General features: G+C 48.9%; 1 protein-coding gene across 1 annotated transcript in view; it reads right to left on the bottom strand.

Moving 5' to 3' along the window:
- PDXDC1 (pyridoxal dependent decarboxylase domain containing 1) overlaps window positions 1-12,225 on the bottom strand; it is a 435,979-nt gene that overhangs the window by 22,608 nt on the left and 401,146 nt on the right. Inside the window, exons 20-21 of the mRNA XM_086941443.1 lie at window positions 4,540-4,632; window positions 4,359-4,455 (exon numbers count right to left, since the gene is read on the bottom strand). Coding sequence (XP_086797569.1) covers window positions 4,359-4,455; window positions 4,540-4,632 — 190 coding nt within the window. The remainder of the gene's footprint in view (window positions 1-4,358; window positions 4,456-4,539; window positions 4,633-12,225) is intronic.

Below are 12,225 nucleotides of genomic sequence, written 5' to 3'. Positions count from 1 at the left end.
TTGAGTGCACAATCCATAACGCTTACAAAATACATACCATAATGGGCGACCCATGCACAAGTACCATATGTCTGGAGACTCCTCCATTCGGACTCCAGAAACACTCTTAATACTCAGACTTAAAATGATCTACATACCAGAATTGACCTTTTTTACTGCAGTGAAGAGCCAATATCCCAGGTGTCAGTGGGCGAGTATTTAGGATGTTATTTCTTGGACTACAATCCGCTACAGCTTACCCTGGCCCAGGGTAGAGGGTGCTAACGCATACCAGTGTGGCGCCTCACTATGGAGGCCCGTCATGACGTGGAAGTCCATGCTACTCTTGCAGAACAACTGGAACACTATTTCCAAGACAGTGAGGCAAGTGCCGCAGATTCCTTAGTGGAGTGGGACACCTTTAAAGTAGTTCTTAGAGGCCGAGCTATCAAATCAGATTACGGTAATAAACTTGTGCTCCGCAGGGACTTGCAGCAGCTTGAGACCGATATAAGAGCCTGTGAATTGCAAGTGCCCACAGACCCTACCGCCGTAGCTCCGCTAGCACAAGCAAAACTCACTTATAGGACTTCTCTCGCTAAGCTAGGTTCTTTACATTATAGAGAATTCAAGGCATGCCACAAGCAGAAGGGGATAAGACAGGCTGACTCCTTGCCAGGCTCATTCGGTCGGGGTACCATAGGAATCCAATTTCTGCAATACACACCCTGACGGAAGGCACTGTTAACACCCAAGAGGTAATCATCCACAAGTTCTGTACATTCTATGGTGCTCTGTATACCACTCAGGAAAAAAACGGATGCTCCCACAATACAGGGATTCCTGAACAATTTGCACCTTCTAAGAATACAGATAGCCTAACCTGCTGAACTAGAGGGCATACTGACCTCAGACAAGCTATCCCTGGCTTTTAAACAAATGTAAAACCCTTAGAGCAGTTGGTTGACCAGTCAAACTTTACACCACATATGTGTCACAATTAATCCCAGGATTACTGCACATCTATGAGCTAGCCCGCACCCAGGTGGTACTCCCGCCATAAGACGAGACAGAAATGCAGCCCATGAGGAGACGAAAGAGGACTCCTCTCTACAGAGGCGGTGTTAAATAGACAACTCACCACCAAGGCCATCATTCACTTACAGCACACTCATAACTAAAGCACAAAAAGAATTTGTGAAGTTGAAGGAAAAATGGGAAAACAAAATTGGAGCTTTGGATGATGACTGGGGTGATGCAGTGAGCTTCCCGAGAGACGTGGCCATAAAGCCAGCTACAGCCTCAAGCAACGGACGGATGCCAATGCCACCATTCCTATCCTGTGAGAGTGCACCAAAATTCAAAGATAGTGGCCTTAGGTTACAAAAAGGCTTGAGGATGCCACAGATTCCACAATTGACCGGCTGCACTTGTACTATTAGGTATATGGAAAGACTCTGATGTAACTTCCCACAAGAAAGTTTTTATAAACTTGGGAAATGTGGCCCAAAGGGATATTAATCAAATAGGGAAGCATGACACTTCCCACGAAACAGGACTGCGAGAGGCGGTATGGACTTATATAAGCCAGAGAGAAAGTGATATACATGAAAATAGGATGAGAGACAGAGCACCCAGGGGATGGGACGGTTTATCTTCAAACCGAGCTGTTAAACGGTGCATCCAGCTTTGTGTGTGCTCTCTTCACTCCCAGCTCCACAGGTACTAGAATATGCATGCTCTATAGCCACAGATGTAAGAGGCATGGCTGAGCAGGCAATACAGCAGACAAATGATCGCTGGTGTCCTGTCACACGCCGGAGGATCATCGCCCATCGACACAAAGTGAGTCTCCTCCAGGACACCAAACCATTGGTAGCATAGATTAAGGAGTTTTAAGGGTCTACTGATTACCCAATTTTGTATAGAAGGTGCTGCAGAGGCCAATGTAGAGAAGAAGAAAGGAGGCGGTGAGAAGGAAATCAAGATGGCTACTACAAGATGGTGACCATTGGCTACAGAAGCAAAGTCACCAAATGTACAGCGTCAGCGTTCATGAACTGAGCAGAGGAGAACCTGAGACACTAAAAAGCCAGTTGCGAATGAAGGAATGGATGCCTAAATAGGCTAAGTAGGCCTAGCAACAGATTATCAAAGGAAGTCTGAGAACATTTAGGCGCTGCCATAACATGCCTCCGAAAGACCATGATGCGCTGGATGCTTAATCGGTGTCCTTGAACCACTGTGGAAACCTCAGGTGGTTTATGGAAGAAGGCAAAGATGAGGGCTGTCCCCGAAAAGATACCTTTCCCCTCCGTCACAGTATGAGGGGCCACATTCAGGGCTAGACACAAAGTGGCAGTTGTCGGCGGTAGAGGGATACGCATATGGTCAGCCCGGGGACGTCTGGCTAGATGGAAAAGGGACGTAGGAGGGGGGCGGGCAGATGCCCAAATATGGAGCAGGAGGAACACCTCCTGCAGGACTGGGTGCGCTAAAGAGCTAGTGCAGCCAGGCAACAGGAAAATCAAAAAGGCAACAGGTGGTGAAGTGACATGGTGGATGTTTCCCATGGCAGGCTGACCATAGAGAAAACACCAGAGAAGCCAGAAAAGTGTGGTGGGGTGCTGGAAGCCTCATGGTGGTCACTGTGCCCCCTTGCCGGGCAGCAGGAGTGGACCTAATACTTTATTAGAATCTTAAGTCGGGGTTGGGTGACTGGGGTGAGTCTCCAAGATACTGAGCAAGGGGACCAAAGTCACGAGTGAAGATGATCACTGTTAGAGATCACTGCTAGACCATCCTAATATTGGCTGGTCGCCCTACAAAGTAATTACCAGAATCAGGACGGTAAAGCCTCTAGCATTAAGGATTTAATCCAGTAAGGAGCTGACCACAAGACCGGAGACTGGAAGTGCCAGAGTAGGAGCATGCCAGAGGTTTTAGGATGAAGCACAGATACCCAAGGGAGGCAAACCAGTCAGTCACCAAGAAAAGCAAGGCAAACATGAGATAAATACGGTAATGGCGTATCTGCAGCAAGACTTGAAGGAAATGTGGATAGATATTCATGACCTGGGAGACAGAATGATCAATATTAAGCAGGTACAGGACTGCAAATGTAATGTTTTCAAAAACGCAGGCTCTTAATTGAAGAACATACCACACTTCAGGCACAATGAGAGGAGCTGGAGAATCGCTCCAAGTGCAACAACATATGCCTCCAAAGAAACTCACTAGATTCAACATGTTTCAGACTTCTTCAAAGCCATTCTCAAAAGGTTAGGAAAGCATCTGGACAGGGCGCATAAGGTAGCCCCTCCATAGCTTAGACTGGAGGGCTCCCCCTGGATGCGTTAGTGTAGACATATCTTCAAAGAGAAGAAGGACATAATGACGGAGGCAAGGCATGGTCGCCCGCTATCCATTAATGGGGCACAGACACACCTTTTCCAAAATCTCTTGAACGTCAGACTTTCTAAGGACATCAAATACAGCCAGGGGCGTGTTGTCAGACTGCTTTTCCAGTTTGAAGGTCAGCTCAGGCTGCATTGGGCCTAGACATCGAGGGCAAGGTGGGACGACCAGCTTTTGAAAAACAGTGAGACACACCAAGCCTGAGAGACACATAGAAATAAAGTTTGTGTTGTCACAAGAAAAAACAGCCCTGACACAGCAGAGATTAGGACTGCAAGGAGACAGCAATCTAGCTTTTACACAGTGTCAGTGAATCAGTGAAGGTTGAATACCAAGCCTAAGGTACAAGTTAGCAGGCATCTCATACTCTGGCTAGGTGTCCTCTTGCGCCTCTTCATCAGTATGTTTTCAGGTTGCTACTGCAAGGAAGTTGGCACTGCAGATCATATCCTCTCCCACAATCCTTTAAGAAGAATACCTAAAAGGCTAGGCATGGGTGGCAGAAATGTCAGTTCGAAGGAAGCAATGACAATCACTGTCCATCAATTATTGTCACCCCCAATCAGAAGTCAAGGAGTTTGTATCCAAATAATGCAGCGAGAAGCAGGAAATGCCAAGCAACGTCTGAGTGTGTCTCATACTAACAAATAATGATTGATTGATGGCACAGTTTGGAGATTTTCAGGTACAAACTGAAATTCACAACGCGAAACAGGATTAGGAATGCAGCTTTAACTTCAGAACTTTAACTAAAAAGTACTGCAAATCTATGGGCTAAAACATTCTCAGAGGAGAATATCAATGGATTGTAAATTAATATTTGTGATCTTGTTTAGGACTTGTTTCATATCTATTCCAGAATTAAAATGCAAACCACCCAATAATTTAAGACCAGAGTAGGTGTACGTAAAGAAGTTAAGACACTATTGAAGATACACTGTTCATAAAACCTTAGGTTTTACCTGCGGTCAAGTTGAAAGTTCTACCACGTGGTGATGCCTGGACTGGGGAAAACCAGTTCAGCACTGATCCAACGACTGGGATTTGGCGCAATATTCCCTGTAAAACAAATGAAACAAAGCTAATGCAGATGACAAAGCTAGAAACTTGGACTTGGGTTAACATTTTGAAAAACATTCCCACCTCTTCAAGCAGTCTTTCTTCATTTGCTTTCTGCAGTTGGACCTGAGCTTCCAATATCCCTTTACGAACAACTTCAGTCATGTTTTCTAAAAGCTATGAAAGAATATATAACACAACATTTCAGAAAATATGTGAACAGCATAGTAAGATAAGCAATTCATCCTATGACCCAGACATATTATGTGATAAAAAATATAACACAAGAAGCTTTCATAAATCTAAGATCTTTCCTGCTAACAAAAAATGAAGGCAGCACAGTCACCATATCAGCATTAAAGAACGAGTTACTCACCTTCGGTAACAATGTATCTGGTAGAGACATAGTCTAGCCGCAGATTCCTTAACTTAGAATATCCCCAGACGTCAGACTGTATCTGGAAAACTTTCCGCAGCAGCACCTCTGCCCGCCGGTGGGGGGGATTGGGGGGGGGCGCGTGCCCGGCTCCGCCCCGACGTCGTCCACGGACATGACGTCAGCGGAGCCATAAGAAATGTGTTACTTACCTGTAACTGCAGTTATCCAGTATTGGTATCTTTCATAGATTCACATGCCTGAATCATTCCCCGTTGTTGGGGTGGGAGTCCCCGGTATATAAAAATAGTAATGTCATAAAGACATATATACACTAATAGGCCGGAGGCCTCACATTAGTAACCTATCTGAGTCCTTTTGTAAAAAGGACCAAACTTTGGCCAGGATCCAATCAGCTACTACCACCCTCTAGAACCTTCCTGGAAGGAGCCCTAGTCCCTCAGATTTTCGTAAGCACAGTGCTAAGTAGTACCTACTGAGAGAACCAAGGTGAGCCCTTCCAGGGGAGGCGGGTGGGTTGCATATGAATCTATGAAAGATACCTGGATAACTGCAGTTACAGGTAAGTAACGCATTTCTTATCCAGTATTATGGGTATCTTTCATAGATTCACATGCCTGAATCAGAGTAGCAAGTAGTAGGCAGCACATTTCGCATAATATACCATGTAAGACACTTGATAATACCTTATCAATAGTGCAACAGAATAAACTGCAAACAGTAGCAGGGTAAGAAATGTGCAATTAGGAAATAGGAAAGATGGGATGAAAGGAAGAAGGCTCACCTCTAATGAAATAGATGACGGAGCACCGCCTGTCCCACTGCTGCATCCTTCATAAGTTCCGAATTCAAGCAGTAGTGCTTGGTGAACGTATGTGATGTCTTCCATGTCGCCGCTCTGCAAATGTCGACAATGGGCACCCCAGAAAAGAGCGCCATGGAAGTGGAAACTGCTCTAGTGGAATGAGCCTGAACCTTGGCGGGCAGAGGATGTCCCGCCTGTTGGTGGCAGAAGGCGATGGCCGCAGAGGTCCACCTTGAAATGCTCTGCTTTGTCAATCGTAGGCCCTTCCTGGGCCTGCTGAAGGCAATAAATAATTGGTTGGATTAGGGAAGAAAGATCTCAGGACAATAGGTTCGTTTAGATGAAAAGCAGACGGAACCTTTGGTATGAGTTTGGGGTTAGTCCGTAGAATGACTCTGTCCTGTTTAAACTGAAGGAACGGGTCCTGAATACAGAAAGCCTGCAGCTCACTCACCCTCCTTACTGACGTGAGAACCAGCAAGAGAGCTGTTTTCCATGACAAGTATTTGAGATCCACTTTATGCATCGGCTCAAAGGGGTGTTTCATCAACTGCGCCAGGACAATATTGAGCTGCCATGTAGGTGGTAAAGGTTTCACTGGAGGATAAGTCCTGAATAGGCCTTTCAGAAACTGCTTGACCAGTCTATTGGACCATAGGGAAACACCAGACGAAGAGCGTATGAACCGAGATATGGCTGCCAGATGGACTTTGATTGAGGCATGAGCCAATCCCGAGTTGGCCAGGTGAAGCAGGTAGGGCAGCAGTTGTGCTGGAGACGACCAGAACGGGTGCAGTTTGTTAGCTTTACACCAAAAACAGAATCTCTTCCACTTAAGAGAATATGTCTTATTGGTACTGTCAGCCCGGGCCCGGGCTAAGACGACCATGCAGTCCTGAGGGATATCTAAGTCCTGGAATTCTCTGAACTCAGCAGCCAAGCCGATAATCTGAGAGATGTCAGATCTGGATGCTGTCCTTGCCCCTGGTTCATAGTGAGGAGATGCGGGTAAGGCCTGAAAGGAATCGGAGGTTCCAGCGATAGAAGGTGGAGTTCTGTAAACCAGTGTTGGCGTGGCCACGCTGGGGCGACCAGGATCAGTGTGCAATGCTCTGCTTTCTGTTTTCGAAGGACCCTGGGGATCAGGGGAAATGGAGGAAAAGCGTAAGCAAATACGTTGCACCATGCGATCGAAAATGCATCCCCTAGAGATCCTTTCTGGGGAAGCCAGCTTGCATAATGTTGGCATTTTGCGTTGATCTTCGTCGCAAATAGATCCAGGTGAGGTCTGCCCCATCGGGAGAATACTGCGTCGAGAGCATGTTGGTCGAGCTCCCACTCGTGGCAAATAGAGCTTTGCCTGCTTAGTGAGTCCGCCAGGGTGTTGTCTGCTCCTGGGACGTACTCCGCCCTCAGCGAAATGTTGTGTTGGAGTAGCCACTTCCAAATTCGCTGCGATTCTTGAGACAACGTCATGGATCGAGTTCCCCCTTGCTTGTTTAAGTAGTGCATTGTGGTGGTGTTGTCCGTCCTCACAAGCACTGGAGATTTCCTGATTCTGGGCAGGAAAGCTCGAAGAACCAAGTATACTGCCCTCAACTCTAACAGGTTGATGTGGAGCAGTTTTTCGGCTGGCGACCACTGACCGTGTATCTGAAGTTCCTGCAGTAACGCACCCCATCCTTCTAATGATGCATCTGTTATCACGTGTGGGGAGATTGGAAGCATGAATGGAAGGCCCTGGTTCAGGTTTTTTGTTTGAAGCCACCAGTGCAGGGCCTTCACCATAAACGGAGTGATCCTGAGTAGATCGTCGAAGGATCCCGAGCACTGGATCCACTGAGATAATAACGCCTCCTGTAAGGGACGCATATGGAGGAGGCAGTGTGGTATTAGGAGGATGTTGGAGGACATCATTCTTAGCAGTGACTTGAAAAGTCGCACCTTGATGGTCTTTTTGAGCTGAATGTGTGCTGCCAGCGACCTCAGTTTGGCCTGACGCTCCTGTGATGGAAAGGCCTTCTCCTGATGTGTGTCTAGAATTGCTCCCAGGAAAGTGAGGCGTTGAGAGGGCTGCAGTACTGACTTTTCCTGTTTGAGTGTAAGTCCTAGACTCTCGAAGAGCTGAAGACAAGCATTGGAAGACCTGTTTACGCCTTCTAGAGTGGGTGACTTGATGAGTCAGTCGTCCAGGTAGGGGGAATACCTGGTGATGGTGCTGGCGAAGGGAAGCTGCCACTGGAGATAGGCATTTTGTAAAAATGCGTGGCGCCGACTTCAGGCCGAATGGCAACACTCTGAACTGGTAATGTCTGTCCGCCACAGTGAACCTTAGGAATTGGCGGTGACTTTTGTGGATGAGTATGTGAAAATAGGCGTCCTGGAGGTCTAAGGACACCATGAAATCCCTGGAATTGAGTAGCTGTAACACCTCTTGAATGGATACCATACGGAACAATTGTTTTTTGAGGTATGTGCTGAGGTTCCTTAGATCCAGTATAGGTCTCCATTTCTTCTCTTTTTTTCGTATCACGAAGAACCGTGAATAGAATCCTTTCCCCCTCTGACCTCTGGGAACTCTTTCTACAGCTCTTTTCTGAAGCATTAGTGAGTTCCGCTTGAAGAAGATGAAGATTCTTGTGTTGCATGGGACATGGGGGGTTCGAAGGAGGAGTGTCCACAAACTCCAGAGTATGCCCGAATCGAACCAGTTGGGGAACCCAACGATCTGTAGTTATTTTTTGCCAATTGTGGAGGAAGTTGGAAATTTTGCCTCCAACTACGTAACGTGGAGAAGAAGTGGAGGCATGTTGGAGAAAGAAGTCATTGCCTTCTAGCGGAATCTTTCTTTCCTCCTCTCCCTCGAAAGGAGGACTTATTGTAAGAAGACTGGCCTTGTTGCTGCCTCTGTTAGTATTGAGGCTTGTATTGCTGGGACGAGCCATAGGAGGATTTGTACCCCTGATATCCACCTCTTGTCTGCTGGTCTCTTCCTCTGGAGCCCCGAAAGGAAGTATTCTTGTACTGGAGGGTACCCAGGGCTTTTGCGGTCTCGGTATCTTTCTTGATACCCTGCAGCATCTCATCGATTTGCTTCCCAAAGAGAAGCTCTCCGTCGAAAGGCATGTCCAGTACCTTGGCTTGGACTTCCGGCCGGAAAGATGTAGCTTTCAGCCAGCCTTGGCATCTAAGGACAGCTGCCTCCGCTAGCTGGCGAAATCCTGTAGAGGCGATATCCATCGCCACGTCAATAATCTCCGAGGCGGACTGCTCTCCCTCGAGGAGGATCTTCTTTACCTCTTCTTTCTGCTCTTCTGGCAGTGTGCCTAGGTATGGGGCAACAACTGCCCACATCTGGCGATTGTAGCGTCCCAAGAGCGCAAGCGATTTTGCCGCCCTGACGTTAATGGCCGACATCGACGAGAACCTCTTCCCGATGTTATCCAATTTACGGCCTTCCTTGTCCGGAGGCGCAGTCAGTGCGGCAGCTGGGTTGTTGGATTTCCACTGCGCGGCCTGTGTAATCACGGAGTCCGGTTTAGTATGGTCTGTAAGGCATGCCGGAGCCGTGTCCGGGGCCTTATACTTCTTATCGAGCATGGTCGGCACTGGAAGTAGAGATGAAGGATTTTGCATTATCTTTATCCCCTGGTCCCAGATGTGGTCAATAATAGGGATTGACCGGACCGTCTTCTTGAATGGCTCCTTAAAGTCATATAAGAAGTAGTCCTGACATTGCGTGGTCATCTGCTGCTCGCTCTATAACATTATGAAACCCCCCGATGTCTTCTGGAGGTGAATCCGCCTGTGCCTGGTCTAGGGATGCTGGATGTGAAATGATGTGGTTATTCCACTCATCATCCTGTATTTCTCCCTCTTCCTGTTGACCCTCCTCGTCTTCTTCTGCTGCTTCCTCTTTATCCGAAGATTGTTGTGGAGGCAAAGATACAGGATCCGGAGTAATGACCAGCGGAGGTGGTCTAGGGCGAAGAGGAGGAGCTGATGTCACGGGTTGTGGTGTCTCTACTGGAGTAGGCGGAAACCGCTGTTTGTAGTCCGCTATGAGGAATTGTAGGTCCGTGACAATTGAGGCCGGGAGGCACACCATAGGTTGTGAAGGAGGACGCGATTGATATTCCTCCTGGTATGGGACTTCTTCCTGATCCATATCTTCGTAATCCGAACTCTCATGGACCTTGACATGTAGCCGTGATGGACTTGTTGCAGTGGAGAACATGGTGCCATCATCAGAGTCCTCAGTCTCCAGTAAGGGGGCCGGTGGCAGTGGCTGGACTCTGCTAGGAGACGTAGCCTCTGGCCCGTCGACTGGGTGGTCGTCGACGGTGGAATGCTGACGGCCACAGCAGACTTCTCTGTCGTCTTCACCGACGACTATGTCGTCGACGGCGTCGTCGTCGACGGTGGTTTCTTCGTCGACGGCAGTGTCGACGTTGGAGTTGCCGTCGGCGTCTTCGTCGACGATCTCGTCGTCGACGGCTTCGTCGACGCTGGTGTCGACGTCGACGGCTTCGTTGATGGCTTTGTCGTCGATGACATCGTCGATGAGGTGGTCGTCGACGGGACTTTCGTCGACGACGAGGGTTTCGACTTCGTCGACGAAGGAGCTGTCGTCGACGAAGGCGTCGTCGACGCGCTTTTGACAGGAATAATAGATGTGATAGACCTACCAGACGACGACGATGTTGAAGTAGATGTTGTCAAGGTAGTGAAGGCCGATGCTGTCGACGTAGAGATGGCTACTGACGACGCTGTCACAGGCATGGCAGAAGACACCAGCACGGGTTTCTTGAAGGTGGCTTCCTGAAGAGAAGTCTTAACTGCCATGGCTTTTGGATGACCCTCTGAAGACTTTGGCGTCTTCTTTTGAGGTGGCATATTAGACGGACCTGGAGATGTCTGTCTTGGCCTTTTGGAAGAGGAGTGTGAGCTCCTGAAGGAACACTCGCTCTCACCTGAAGAGACTGCTTGATCCTTGTCCTTCAGCCTCTGAAGCCACAGGAGCAGGCGTCCCTCTCTGTCTTTAAGAGTCTTGACAGAGAAAGTGTGGCAGACCTTACAGTCCTTGGCTGAATGTTCAGGGTAGAGACAGTAGAGGCAGTCTTCATGTTTGTCATCTACATGCAGTCTCAGCTTACTACACGAGGCACAAGGTCTAAAGAGCCTTTTTTTAGGAGTGGTAGACATAGTAGACTCTAGCCCTCCTCCACAAGAGTAAATATGAAGAGAAAAATATGGAATAAATCCAGAAATACCAGAAACCTGAGAAGAGCTCAGCGGAGACTCCCTTAGCACGACGTGCAGTAGAAAATCTGAGGGACTACGGCTCCTTCCAGGAAGGTTCTAGAGGGTGGTAGGAGCCGATTGGCTCCTGGCCAAAGTTTGGTCCTTTTTTACAAAAGGACTCAGATAGGTTACAAATGTGAGGCCTCCGGCCTATTAGTGTTTTTATGTCTTTATGACATTACTATTTTTATATACCGGGGACTCCCACCCAGACGACGGGGAATGATTCAGGCATGTGAATCTATGAAAGATACCCATAATACTGGATAAATGCCCCTCCCGGGGCGCTGACGTCAGTTTTCGTCTGAGAAACTTTTCCGCGTCAGAACGCAGAGCCATCACCACTGTGAGAATATGGGAACAGTGTACAAAAAATGACATAAAAAACATAAGAAATCGACAGGTGAGACAGTTAAAAGGAGACAAGGATGGGGGGCGTGGCCAACTGCCGAGCATGGCGGCAGCTTAACCAGGGAGCTCCGCGAGGCATTCCGGCCCGCATAAAAATCCGAATGCCCATCCGACCAACAACCTGCCTGAAGGGGTGAAATCGGCCCCGGGGACCAGAGCGACGCAGAAAGAATCGCTTCCAGCGGCAATCCGGCACCGAGAAGTGCCCCGTCCGTCGATGGGGAGGAGCGGCCTGTAGAGACTCGGAAGCACCGGCCCTGGGTGCGGAGACGAGCCGACCGGAAGTGCACCTCACCCGGCCGGGGAAAAACGGAAATAGCCGGCGACCGGTCCGCCCTGAATACCAGTGAGCTCAGCCTCGGCGCCCATACGGCACTACACCTGAGAGCGCACTTCGCCCAAGACGCCGATTGCAGCAAGGTCAGTGGGGGACCCACACATCATCGGGGAAGCACCCCAACGAAAGCAGCGCGAGCAGGCAGACGGCGCCTACATCGGCGAGCCCTCCCCCCACATCACTAAAAATCGCCCCGGACTGCCACTGACCAAGGGGACTGCCCACACTATCGAAGCACCAGCCTCCGGAGGTGCATTGCGACCGCCACAAACATCGGTGCGCTCCACGTGCAGGAGTGGCAGTACACGGAGTCAAAGACCTCCGAGCAGAGCAAGGACATTCCCTATACTGCTTTTAAAGGCAGCAGCAGACTAGCCGCACTACGGGCTGAAGCGAGCCTGAATCCTGCTCTCCCAACCGGCTGCATTAACGCTCTACAGCGGGGGAAGGTCTGCATAGACGCGGGCAGCGCCAGTAGGACATCATGGCGGGCAAGAACACGAGGAGCACGTCGGC

This window comes from Lissotriton vulgaris, chromosome 10, assembly GCF_964263255.1.
Source record: "Lissotriton vulgaris chromosome 10, aLisVul1.2, whole genome shotgun sequence".
Taxonomy (NCBI): domain Eukaryota; kingdom Metazoa; phylum Chordata; class Amphibia; order Caudata; family Salamandridae; genus Lissotriton; species Lissotriton vulgaris.
The sequence above is the reverse complement of the archived record's forward strand: the minus strand, read 5'-3'. Positions and strand labels throughout refer to the sequence as shown.